General features: G+C 39.9%; 1 protein-coding gene across 2 annotated transcripts; it reads right to left on the reverse strand.

Moving 5' to 3' along the window:
• Positions 1-1,905: 1,905 nt before the first annotated feature.
• On the reverse strand, positions 1,906-13,176 carry LOC112228434 (cytotoxic and regulatory T-cell molecule). 2 transcript variants are annotated; one of them, XM_024393757.2, is made up of 10 exons: positions 13,097-13,176; positions 10,927-11,064; positions 10,514-10,666; positions 9,428-9,547; positions 8,081-8,242; positions 7,536-7,718; positions 6,983-7,063; positions 3,466-3,615; positions 3,075-3,158; positions 1,906-2,804 (listed from the first exon to the last, which is right to left on the reverse strand). In XM_024393757.2, exons 1-10 carry the CDS (start codon positions 13,140-13,142, stop codon positions 2,641-2,643), a joined length of 1,281 nt encoding a protein of 426 aa, XP_024249525.1. In that variant the 5' UTR covers positions 13,143-13,176; the 3' UTR covers positions 1,906-2,640. The 2 variants fall into 2 exon arrangements, with proteins under 2 accessions (XP_024249525.1, XP_024249526.1); XM_024393758.1 differs by having other exon boundaries at positions 11,029-11,064; positions 13,097-13,166.
• Positions 13,177-14,130: the final 954 nt, after the last annotated feature.

The raw sequence follows: 14,130 nt of genomic DNA on the forward strand, positions 1-14,130 counted from the left end.
TTTATTTTTTTATTTTACCTTTATTTAACTAGGCAAGTCATTTAAAAACAAATTCTTATTTATAATGACGGCCTACCCCGGCCAAACCCGGATGACGCTGCTCCAATTGTGCACCGCCCTATGAAACTCCCAATCACGGCCAGATGCGATACAGACGTGATACAGACATGATTTGGAAAGGCACACACCTGTCTATATAAGGTTCCACAGGGGTTAAGGCCTTAATCAGGGGTTAAGGCCTTGGTCACTCTGACAGAGCTCCAGTGTTCCTCTGTGGAGATGGGAGAATCTTCCAGAAGGACAACCATCTCTGCAGCACTCCACCAATCAGGCCTTTATGGTAGAGTGGCCAGACAGAAGCCACACAGTAAAAGGCACATGACAGCCCACTTGGAGTTTGCCAAAAGCCACCTAAAGACTCTCAGACCATGAGAAACAAGACTCTGGTCTGATGAAACCAACATTGAACGCTTTGGCCTGAATGCAAAACATCTGGAGGAAACCTGGCATCATCCCTACGATGAAGCATGGTGGTAGCAGCATCATGTTGCAGGGATGTTTTTCAGCGGCAGGGACTGGGAGACTAGTCAGGATTGAGGCAAAGATGAATGGAGCAAAGTACAGAGCGCTCCTTTACGGAAACCTGCTCCAGAACACTTAGGACCATGAAGGTTCACCTTCCAACAGAACAACGACCCTAAGCACACAGCCATGACAACGCAGGAGTGGCTTCGACACAAGTCTCTGAATGTCCTTGAGTGGCCCAGCCAGAGCCCGGATTTGAACCCGATCGAACATCTCTGGAGAGAGCTGAAAATAGCTGTGCAGCAACGCTCCCCTTCCAACCTTACAGAGCTTGTGAGTATCTGCAGAGAAGAATGGGAGAAACTCCCCAAATACAGGTGTGCCAAGCTTGTAGCGTCATTCCCAAGAAGACTAGAGGCTGTAATCGCTGCCAAAGCTGCTTCAACAAAGTACTGAGTAAAGGCTCTGAATAGTTATGTAAATGCTATGTTTCAATTTTCAGTTTCTTAATACATTTGCAAAAAAAAATAAAAACCTGTTTTTGCTTTATCCTTATTGGGTATTGTGTGTTGATTGATGAGGGGAAAAACAATTTATTCCATTTTAGAATAAGTAACAAAATGTGGAAAAAGTCAACGGGTCTGAATTCTTTCCTAATGTGCTGTACAATATAGAAAAAACTAAGTGTATACAACGGAGTATACAAATATTACAAACAACAGAAGGTAATACAGCATTTTGATTTATTTTTTGTTATGAGAAGAAAGTGTTTAAATATTGTTGAACTTTATTCTCAAAAATAATAAACAGAAGTTTCACTCAAAATGGAATTTAGCTAAAATAAGAATGAGGTTGATTACGAAGAAAGGCTTTGCATATTCTTTGCTACACTGAGTGTACAAAACATTAACACTTCCCCCAACCCACAGGGATGCTGGTCTCCGGTTGTTCATTACAGAAGGTACAAGAAACATTAATTTATTTTTAAAACATTTAAAGATAATTTTTAGTAGGGGTAGCACTTGTGGATTAATTTATATGAAACTTCTTTAATCATATTAGTTTTATGTTCTATGCTCTCTGTCCAGTAGCGGAATGAGTTTTCATGAGGATAAACGTACACGGCATAATGAAATACGTCACGATGTTAACAGGGCAGCACACTAATTCTCTTAGGAGACCCCCAGAAGTATGCACACTTTGTTCTAGCCCAGCATTCAACTAGCAGAACAGTTCGTGGTATTTGTTATTCAAAGGTATGTAGGCCAATTGAGAAATCACCCAAACAAAGATAGTGTAGATACAATTACTGAAAATCAAATCAGAGTGTAGCAGGGTGCGTAATTGGCGGCAGAGAATTCGGGCGCAGGAGAGCAGAACTGGGTGATAACCAGAGATTTATTTAGCAAAACCAACGGCATACAGAATAACAAGATACATGGGCACAAAAATAACCCGTCGTGCACTCACAGGAAACGTGCACAAGCACTACAATAAACAATCCCACACAAAGACATGGGGGAACAGAGGGTTAAGTACACAACAAGTAATTGAGGGAACTGAAACCAGGTGTGAGGAAAAACAAGACAAATCACATGGAAAATGAAAAGTGGATCGATGATGGCTTGAAGACCGCCGACCGCCGAGCGCCGCCTGAACAAGGAGAGGACCGGACTTCAGCGGAAGTCGTGACACAGAGTTCATTTGTTACACGCGCAGGATGCAGCAGGTGTAAACAGTACAGTGAAATGCTTGCTTACAAGCTCAACAATGCAGTTGTACTAAGTAATATAAAAGTACACCGTAGAATAAAATAAATACACACGAGAATATACACTATAAACAAGGTGGGAGGATACTTCCACAGAATAATCCATACCTATGTTGTATATTTTTCTTTTATTTCAGTATAAAAATAAACTTGGATTTAAAAATATATATCATAATAGCAGCTTATGAGCCTGTGTACACACATAATTATCCACTGTATCACAGTAACGTTACATGTTTCAAAACAATATTAAAATTAAAATTTTAAAAATTGTCACATTTTAGGTGCTTATGATTTGAATTCTCTATGTGAATTCCCAATATTAAAACACACACTGACATTTTTTACAGTTCCGTCTCCTTGATCTGAGGGCTTAGGGTTGCTCCATCTGTTTGTGGGATAACTTGAATTTCAGGAGCCTCTTCTGTTTTAGTGTTTGTTGTTGTTATCGTCTCTGTTGCCATTGGTTCCTCAACGACATACTTTGTGAATCCAATGTTAAAAAGTCCTAGAAAAACAGGCATTTTTTAAATCATGTGGAACATAAAATGTCCTACATTTTAGTATATATTAGACACCCTACTGGGCACACACTGGTTGAATCAACGTTGTTTCCACATAATTTCAATTCAATTAAGTTGAATCAATGTGGAATAGACGTTGAATTGTGGGATAGGTCTTATAATTGTGCTTTTTGTCATTGTGTTCTTTCATTGGTTGATTTTTTTTTCATATGGCATGTCACAGAAATCAGACTATGTAGGATGTAAAATATTACCATTTCCCCTTCTTCTGGATTGTTTCTCTTCATTGCTTGATTTTGATCTGCTGCTCTCCACAGATTGATCAGAGTCTTCATTTTCTGTAATGATCAAAACTATGATAATTTCTGAGTAATTACTTGTGAAAAGTTTAAGATTTAGTGGCAACCCAAGTCCTTGAGGGCTGCAGGTTATTCGTTGTTTTTTGTTCTTTCTGATCTCGACCTGAAAAACCATGTTTGGTTAATATCAACTGATCCAAGAAAGAAGAAAGGAAAACCAACAGAGCGAAATTCCAGTTGAGGACTAGTTGTGCACAACTGCCATAAACCAAAGATGACCAAACATGCAAAGTCATGAGAAGATCCTAAACAGTGAGAGCCGAGAGGTGTGCTGGTCTCTAGTTACCTTTCTTCCAGAGTATGTGAGCCCTCCTCAGCTTGATTACAAAGAATGCAACGACCACCAGCAGACCAAGGATGAGGCATGTCACGAGGAAGATGAGCAACGGCGCACTGCTTCCATTTCCTCTCTGCCTCTCCGTCTCATCGAAGATTCCTGTGAATGAGACCACCAGTGCAACTTTAGCCTCTTCTACTGTAGCCTTATATCCAAATCTGGCTTACACAGCCCCTAAACATGACACACTTAAACCAGATCTGTATGCACTTCGGAAAAATAGTAAGACTGTCTTACCTGAATCCTGAATCCTATTGTTTTATCCACAAATACACTCCATATCCTCTAGAAAAAGGTGACTGTAGGTACTGTCTGGAATAGCTGTATGATGAATGCATCATACAGCTATTCCAGACAGTACCTACAGTCACCTTGTTCAGGAGGATATGGAGTGTATTTGTGGATAAAACAATCGTTTTTCAATTGATTATACTATTGGATACTGCTTTGATGGACATCTGAATATTTTTCAGGTATTTTACAAATGTTCCATCCCGAGAATAAATCGCTTTTCCCGCCAAAACAGGAAGTGTCATTCAAAAGCAATTTAAAGCAAATAAAAATGTCTGGATTTGATTAGAGCTTTGATCAGTATGAAAATTCAAACCTGATGCTACCTGAGCCGTATATTAAATACATTTTATGAGCCCTACAGTAACGACATTTAATGAACCGAAGCCTAAAAAAGCCCAAATGATTGTGCCGTTATCCAATACATATATGATATAGGCTATTGCACATTACGCACAACAGAAAAAACATAAAAGCCCATAGATGTAGCTAGCTATATGCTCTCTTGGTTAAATAAATTAAACTAGCTCCAGCAGACTAATCTTTTTGATTGTGAACTCTATTACTGTAATATATTGTAGCCTATTATATTGTAATATATGGACTGCAATTATGCACATCGTTCAAACCATGATAAAGCAGAAGAGAACATGCGATTCAGGTGCAGCAAATGCGGTCTACAAAGTTACAAGTTTAGGCTAGCGAATTTGATGTTAATTTTGAAATATAATTGGGCCTATTTGTATAATTAGTTGGCTGACGAATACAGTGCATTCGGGAAAGTATTCAGACCCCTTTACTTTTTCCACATTTTGTTACATTACAGCCTTATTCTAAAACGGATTAAATAGTTTATTTCCCTCATTAATCTACACATAATACCCCATAATGACAAAGCAAAAACTGGATTTTATAAATGTTTGAAAATGTATTTTAAAAAAACCCTGAAATATCACATTAACATAAGTATTCAGACCCTTTACTTTGGCAGCGATTACAGCCTCACGTCTTCCTGGGTGTGACGCTACAAGCTTGGCACACTTGTATTTGGGGAGGTTCTCCCATTCTTCTCTGCGAAACCTCTCAAGCTCTGTCAGGTTTGATGGACAGCTATTTTCAGGTCTCTCCAGAGAAGTTCGATCGGGTTCATGTCCGGGCTCTGGCTGGGCCACTCAAAGACATTCAGAGACTTGTCCTGAAGCCACTCCTGCATTGTCTTGGCTGTGTGCTTAGGGTTGTTGTCCTGTTGGAAGGTGAACCTTCGCTCCAGTCTGAGGTCCTTAACACTCTGGAGCAGGTTTTCATTAAGGATCTCCGTACTTTGCTCCATTCATCTTTCCCTCGATCCTGACTGATCTCCCAGGCCCTGCCGCTGAAAAATATCTCCACAGCATGAAGCTGCCACCACCATGCTTCACCGTAGGGATGGTATTAGGTTTCCTCCAGACGTGATACTTGGCATTCAGGCCAAAGAGTTCAATCTTGGTTTCATCAGACCAACCTTTTAGCAAACTTCAAGTGGGCTGTCATGTGCCTTTTACTGAGGAGTGGCTTCCCTCTGGCCTCTCTACCGTAAAGGCTTGATTGGTGGAGTGCTGCAGAGATGTTTGTCCTTCTGGAAGGTTCTCTCATCTCCACAGAGGAACTCTGGAGCTCTGTCAGAGTGACAATCGGGTTCTTGGTCACCTCCCTGACCAAGGCCCTTCTCCCCCGATTGCTCAGTTAGGCTGGGCAGCCAGTTCTAGGAAGAGTCTTGGTGGTTCCAACCTTCTTCCATTTAAGAATGATGGAGGTGGCCTCCCGGGTGGCGCAGTGGTGTAGAGCACTGCACTGCAGCGCTAACTGTGCCACCAGAGACCCTGGGTTCGCGCCCAGGCTCTGTCGCACCCAGCGACGAACAATTGGCCTAGCGTCATCCAGGTTAGGGAGGGTTTGGCCGGTAGAGAAATCCTTGTCTCATCGCACACCAGCGACTTCTGTGGCAGCTCGGGCGCAGTGTACGCTAACCAGGTCGCCAGGTGCATGGTGTTTCCTCCGACACATTGGTGTGGCTGGCTTCCGGGTTAGATGCGCGCTGTGTTAAGAAGCAGTGCGGCTTGGTTGGGTTGTGTTTCGGGGGACACATGACTTTTGACCTTCGTCTCTCCCGAGCCCGTACGGGTGTTGTAGCGATGAGACAAGATAGTAACTACTAACAATTGGATACCACGAAATTGGGGGTAAAATAAAAAATATAAAAAATGTGTTCTTGGGGACCTTCAATGCTGCAGAAATGTTTTGGTACCATTCCCCAGATCTGTGCTTCGACACAATCCTGTCTTGGAGCTCTACAGACAATTCCTTCAACCTCATGGCTTGGTTTTTGCTCTGACATGCACTGTCAACTGTGGGACCTTATGTGTGTGCCTTTCCAAATCATGTCCAATCAATTGAATTTACCACACCAATGAAGTTGTAGAAACATCAAGGAGGATCAACGTAAACAGGATGCACAATTCCGAGTCTCATAGCAAAGGGTCTGAATACCTTTTGTAAATAACTTATTTCTGTTCTTTATTTTTAATAATAGTCTAGCTTTTCCTCCATGGGACTCTAAGAGCTAAGGAGCGTTTTTTATTAAGGAGGCCAGTGGAGCACAGGTGATTTAAAGCAACAATATTCAAGTGATAGGGTTTTTTAAAACTCTGCAGCTGCAATAGTTTTTTTTAACGATCTTTACAATTAAAAACAAGGTGACCCCGAAAGCCAGATGAGTAAAAATAGACGCGCATTCGGTCTTTATATTACTGTAGCATAGGCTATGCTGTAGCAAATGTAGGCCTCCCGGTCACAAGACAAAAAGTGGTCTGTCTGTCCCCACCCTGAGCCTTGATTCATCATGCAGAGGGCATAGAGAAGCCAGATTTAGATATCGCATGTAATTTAGCAGTTCCCTTTCACGCCATGCTGTTCATATAAATCATTTATCATACTTGACCTGTTTCTCACAGTTATTTATCCCGGTAAATCCGGGTAAATCTCGGTCACGGTTCCCACCATTCAACTATAATTTGTAGTGATGGAAAGTCACCACTAGGTGGAGAAGCAGCCCACTGAATAACTTGTAAGACTAGATGGCAATGATACTGTGAATTTCTTCCCATACAATACTAGCTATGGTTAGTCTCGTTCTTACCTGTAGTACTGGTTGAGTTGCTACTGCTGTCATTAGCAAGTGTGTACCCTGTAGCTTCAAACACTGAGTGGGCTGGCTGACCTGGAGGTGAAGATATTCAACAGACATTGATAACTCCAATGACGAAATGCATTTGTTGATTCATTACAAACTAAATAGACTTCTAGTTGTTGATTTGTGGTTTTATTGTATTGATATTACAGTACAGTGTAAGTCATTTTCACTCACTGATTGTACTACAGATGAAAATGTTGTAATTTAAGTCAATATATATAACAACAAATGGCAAAATCCAGGTACCTTAAATGAACACAAAAAAAGCATGAGCTGAAATTCTGGTTTAAATTGAGGATCAATATGGCTAATATTGCTATTCACTTCCATTTATGGAAACATCCTTGAAGGTATGAGAACCAAGTGCCTTTGTTTTGCACCTTAGCAGTTTTCAAACTTTTCACAAACACAAACTTTTCACATGTAGAAAACCAACTCGCAAAACATTTGTAGATGTAACCTCAGGGCAACATGGCTGTTAATAAAATGTCTTACTTACTGTGAGTGCTGAGTTGTGAGTCAGGGGTTGATGCTGGTGAACGCTTTGTATTGGGCCAATCTAAGGCTGTAGCTGTTGGTTTTTCTGTTGACACCTGTGTACCAGGCCAACGGGAGACTGTTGTTGGACCTTCTGTACTTGGCCAATGAGAGGTTCTCGAAGTGGAGTGTGATTCCTCAGAGGCTATAAGATAAAAGGGAATTTCAGTTATGGATGTTTGTGTGGTAAAGATACCCTAGTGTGCCATGACCCTACAGTTCTTATGGCATAATTTTAAACCAGTGAGAAAGTACCCATAGTGTGACTGTGCAGTGAAACCACAAATGTGCACACTTTCCTTTCAATGTTCCTCAAATAGAACACTACAAGCAGAACTACATTTTAAATAAAGGCATACCTGTTATTTTAAATTCTTTGTTGGATATTTCCACCTTACTCTCAAGGAGGTCATCTGAGCTTTATGTCATTAGTATTGTCATTTTTTATACCCTGCTAAATTCAACCCCCCATAGCTTGAAAGTGTGAACAATGAACTTGGGACTTACGATTCTGTCCAATTTTTACGAAATTCATCAGAGAAGAATTGTGTAAGGCTGGATGGCGAACGATGCATTTCACTGTGACTCTCCTCTTGTGGGACTGAACATGCAAGATATCCAGGGAGGAATATGTGTTTTTTTCCAAAAGATACTGGGACTGAGGCTGAGCTAAATAACAAGAGAAAGGTTCAATTAACTTTTGGTAAAGTGTCAAAATGTCATATGTTTTTAGAACGTCAACAACCATCATACTTATTCTTATAATACTGACCTGCACTGCCCTTTACAGGGAGAATACAGACATTTCACTTCCCTTTATTTTGGATGAGATAAAGTGGAATGTGTGGGGGATTTGTTTTCGCAGGGGAAGTCTAAACTGTTTTGAGGCATTTCCCTTCGTTATATATCATCACAACATCCTCAGTCTCTTACTACTCCATTTTGACTTGCCTTGTGTTTTTATTTTCCACAATCCCTTAAAGTGGTTGTTATCATTGGTTAAATATATTGAATAATGTAAGTGGGGCTCCAGGTAGCCTGGAGGGTCGGAGCATTAGGCCAGTAAGTGAAAGGCTGCTGGATCGAATCCCTGAGCTGACAAGGTAAAAATCTGTCGTTCTGCTCCTGAGCAAGGCAGTTAACCCACTGTACCCCGGGCGCCGAAGACATGAATGTCAATTAAGGCAGCCCTCCGCACTTCTCAGATTCAGAGGCGTTGGGTTAAATGCGAAAGACACATTTCAGTTGAATGCGTTCAGTTGTACAACTTTTAAGTGAACGGCAGGGCGGGGCAGGGAAGCAAACCAAGGTCGCTGGTGTGAAATGCAAACACCCTATGCATTGTGCCAATAGAGTTAACCCACTTGGTGTGAAATTGAAATGTTCCTGATTTTGCGAAGAATGCTACACTGCCCCCTCCAGACAGAAAAGGCAAGTCTCCGCACTTCAATCTACCGTTAACGGCCGCCATTCCACTTCTGTCACAAATATAGTGTCAGGGGTTATGCTCTGCCAGGAAGTCTTGTTAAGTGTTGATTGTGCACAGGTGTGGCAACCAGGGTGTGGCAACTGGCAGAGCTGTGAGGCTGTTGGAGTTTGGTGGCCATGTAAACCTTTGATTTGAATATTTAGTTTTTGTTTTGTTGTCCTTTTTGTATATACTATTATTTGTTGGTCATGCACCATTTTTTAACATAACTCACTTGGGCTGGTCAACCAGGAGTCAAAACACACCCTTTAGCTAGGCCTAGGACCCCTAGAAATAGTAAGTGTACCAAAATCAGAAGGTTTCGATCGTAACATAATCCCTTGCCATGAAATCTATGAAGTGAATCTAGAATAAAGGTAACTTACCATCAATTTCTAACCCACTCCCCAAAAGCCATGAAATTTTGGGAGGATGGCTATTTCCCACTGCAGAACATTTGATGGTAGTCTTTCCATTGTGTTCTGTTATATCCAATTTTGGCATACCTTGAGAATGACAAAAAGAGTGAGGTTATGATATTGGGATTCAACTGAATTAGTTGGAAGTGGGAATGGGGCAAGCACTCTACCACCTGACATCTGTTAAATATGTGTATGTGACCAATAACATTTTATTTGAATGTTCGGTCACACTTTATTTAGATAGATTATCTACAGATGGTCATACTATGTTTATAAGCAACAGCTAAATAAGGTTATGGTTAAGATAAGGGTTAGTGGATAATTAGTTGAAATGTTGTTGACAATTATCGAACATGTACAAACCATTTACTTAGGACTATCCACATAAAGTGTTACCGAATATTCTACTATCAACGGTCATCAAAATTGTTAAAAGGTTTTATAAACAATTATCATAAATGCAACAGTTGGACAATGGATGAAGATATATTTTTTAATCCATCAGGTATTGAATGAATTATAGCACATAACATGTTTTACTGGTATAGCACATAACATGTTTTACTGGTATAGCACATAACATGTTTTACTGGTATAGCACATAACATGTTTTACTGGTATAGCACATAACATGTTTTACTGGTATAGCACATAAAATGTTTTACTGGTATAGCACATAACATGTTTTACTGGTATAGCACATAACATGTTTTACTGGTATAGCACATAACATGTTTTACTGGTATAGCACATAACATGTTTCTTCTTAGAATGCACTCATATATATACATTTTCTATTGTTATCAGGTATTTATTTTATATTGTGTTAAAATAAAGACAATTATATGTGCCTCATTTGCATAAATATCCAGTGAGATTTAGGTGACAAGTGGCTTTTGCACCACTCAAACACAGGAAATATATGGCTGAAAAAGACACATCTCAAGTGGGCGGGGCATTCGCGTTGACAATTCTACTGAGTAAAGACAAAGGCTGTGTGCTTTCCTAATCACTATAGACAACAATGCTATGACAATATGTCATACTTACCCAAAACTGTCACGGTAATTGACTTCACTACAGGCACTTTTGTGTAATGTAAACATGTGTAGAGGCCTCCATCTTTGAAGGTGACATCAGACACACTGACTGAAAAATCGGACTCGGACAAGTTGATTATCTTGTAGCGCTTATCCCTCAGGGCTGTTAGTGAAGATAAGGAAGAGAGAATGCATGTCACATCATGACTCAACTACTTTAGTTCATAACAAAGATGTTACAATATGAGTAGGAACAAACATTTTTACTTGTATCATGTACAACTATTATTATTCTAGCCATATAGCTGTCAACATGTATTGCTCATTTAGTGGGCTTCCAGTCTACATTCAAATGGAGATACTGCTTCGTTTCTGTATATAAAATAAAATGAACGTCTATATGTGGTATTATAATATCCTCACCCTTATGGTCATTGAAAAACATCACATGCCCGTTAGGATTCTTCCATTCCACGTGGCTCCTGTGAGCATTTCTAATGTGACACTTAATAGTTAGAGTCTCACCCTCCATCACGGTCATATGTTGCGCTGCAACGGAACCTGCAATGGCAAATACAAATGAGTTGGTGTAGGACATACTTTGATTGACAGGATAGAATGTTCCAACATGATTGAAACATGAACATAATGAAACATGTTCACCCTACTTTTCAACAGCACTTTCCTCTTTCTTACAGTATTCCATTAACATAATATGATTATGGATGGACTGTATTGAAAAGCAATCATACAGATGAGATTTAGGGGTCGTAGAATGATGAGTAAGTGGGCAGTGTAAATTATCTGGATAAGACCTGACAGACCCTTATACCGACCCCTCATTTCTCACATTTCTCATTTCTCGGGCTTGAGGTGTGACAAACAACATGCGGGGGGGGGTGCATTTGCCCCTACACTGCACGTAGGCCTACAAATTATGCAGCCAACTTTCACACAGCCTTCTACACTGCAACTGACAGGAAATCAAACATAGTGTGGTCAGTCACCATTCACATGAGGGGTGTGAAAGCGAAAGCAAGGGGCATGTGGTTTTCGTCACACTGTCTACGTGAGCGTCATGTGTTCCTTTTTCCTATGCTACTGCTATGATGACTAGTTGTAGGCCTACTGTATATGGAAAAATGAACTGTGGTGGCAAATTGACACCGTTGGTGTTGGTGGGCTTGAAAAGTTTTGAAGGGTAACTGTTTTCATACATTGTGTGGGCTAAAATAATGTAACCTTATAATAGGGCAATGCTATATAGCACCTACTGAAATTAAAGAAATTAAAGAAATTCCATGGGGATGGTCTTTGGTGGTCCATGGAATTACTGTAATTTAGAATTAAACCGTTGTGATTATTGGAGCTGTCTTCAACGATTGAATTCAATATTCATATATTAAATGAGGTACAGTATATGAACCCCAATGAGAGCTGATGACAACCTTTAATGGTTGAAACATTGTGATAATAAACACAGAGCTTGTATTACAGTGCTGAGTCTTTTTGCCAAATCCTAATATACTGCATAACTAGACTCTTTTTGTTATCAATTTAAAAACCATGCTATATGATTAAAAAGTCACCAAATGACATTCAGGGATGCAAAGAATCATTTGCCAAACATATTTAAACAAGGCAACAATTAGTACACATTTTCACTGTGATACAATCCAAAGAGCATTTGACCATGTTTTTTATTTTTGTGTTGTCACTACTTGTCAGACTGCCAGAGAAACCACAAGATGGGTATCATACTATACTCTAGCAATAAGGCACGAGGGGGTATGATATATGGCCAATATACTACGGCTAAGGGCTGTTCTTATGCTCGACGCAACGCAGAGTGCCTGGATACAGCACTTAGCAGTGTTGTATTGGCCATATACCACAAGCCCCTGAGTTGCCTTATTGCTATTATAAACTGGTTACCAACATAATTAGAACAGTATATCCATGGTATACGGTCTGATATACCACGGCTTTCAGGCAAATCAACATTCGAACCACCCAGATTATAAAATAGTATTGTATATACGCTATGTGACACTGAAAATAAAAAACTGATGACATTGGCAGATTATTGAACATTTTTGGAAGATACTGTGTAATCAAAAGTAGGGCACTGTGGTCAACAGTGGCTTTCTGTGTTTCTCTAAGTATTCACCTGTATACATCATATGCTAGGCTGTATATCGATATACAACATTTCTCTCCAACCCGAGTACATTTTAATAACAGCATTGATTTATCTCAATCTATTGGTAACATCATTCAGATGCACTTACAGTAGAGCAATTCCCCTCCACAATTCTCATGAAAACAACTAAATGTGTCACAGCACCAGTATCAATTAAAAAAAACAGTTCCATTTTAATTGATCTGACATGCTGACAAAGATTGTGGAAACATTTACAATTTAAAAAATATCTAAATATAAATCACGCAAACATATTGATTTGTGTTATCTTCCAACAAAAAACATATATCTCTGTCAATCTGTATTGTATAGGCCTACATGTACCCTGCCTGGGTACTTTGTACCTAATCGTCTCTGACACAATTACTTTCAGTGAAGTAGCCTACTCACCCCTTACAAACAAGACTAGGAAGCAAAGCTGCAGCTTTAGTGGCATCTTGACTGTCAGATTCAGATGTGGACTATCAGAGCCACTTCCTCTCTGAGGTGCCTTTATATACACTACAGCAAGGGGCCTTCCATGACATCACAGCAAAATTCATGGGGTTTCCACGCAACACTGAATACATTTACTTTCAAAGGCATTTCGGGTGATACATTTAGAGGTTGTTGATCACATGGAATGAAAAATAAAACAATGTTGATTGGATTATGAATTGACAAATATTAAGAATGTCTATTTTCTAGTCTTTATGACATCTCTTGAAAGTTATCACCATGCACCAATGTTGTAGCCTGGTAGAACCAGCCTGATCCCTGCATTTACTATTCTATTTCACTTATAATACTATATCAGTCTGGGCATTGTCCAATAGATGCAGGGTTGGAGGCATTAATGTTATTATGGTGAATCATCGAAAGACTGGGTGTAGTAGTGTGAGTCTGCTGGATCCCAGCCCACTCTAGTAGACCAGGAAGCCAAAAGGGCTTTAAAACTAGATTTAATTGGCATTCTTGCTCCACTTGGTAGAGGTGAGGCCAGATGTAAGATTAGAGACATTATTATAGATGTGTGGCAAAAGAGGTGGGACCACGAGCCCAAGATCCGGCATTTATATGCCCTCCAAAGAAAGGTTGGTGGACCAAAATTCAAAGGTCAGATTAGGAAGGAAGAGGTGGTGTTTGATCGGTTGGGCCTAGGACATTGAACTCATTACATCTGGTTGGCAAGCATGTGAATAGTTTGTGTACAGTGTATGGTTGATGAAACAGTGAAGCATGTGTTGATGTATTGTTGTAGGTACCTGAATGTAAAAGAAAGGGAAAGATTCATGTGTATGGTTATTAAGGTTGTATGGGGGGTTGTAAGGGATTTTTTGGATGGGTTTGTTAGAAGTTAGTAGTACAGGATTGGGTAGGAGGGTTGAGTTTTTCTTAATGTTTGTTTCTTTATTCATTTATTGTAGGTGGTAGCATGCACGTCT

The sequence above is a fragment of the Oncorhynchus tshawytscha genome, linkage group LG30 (genome assembly GCF_018296145.1).
Source record: "Oncorhynchus tshawytscha isolate Ot180627B linkage group LG30, Otsh_v2.0, whole genome shotgun sequence".
NCBI classification, from domain to species: Eukaryota; Metazoa; Chordata; class Actinopteri; order Salmoniformes; family Salmonidae; genus Oncorhynchus; species Oncorhynchus tshawytscha.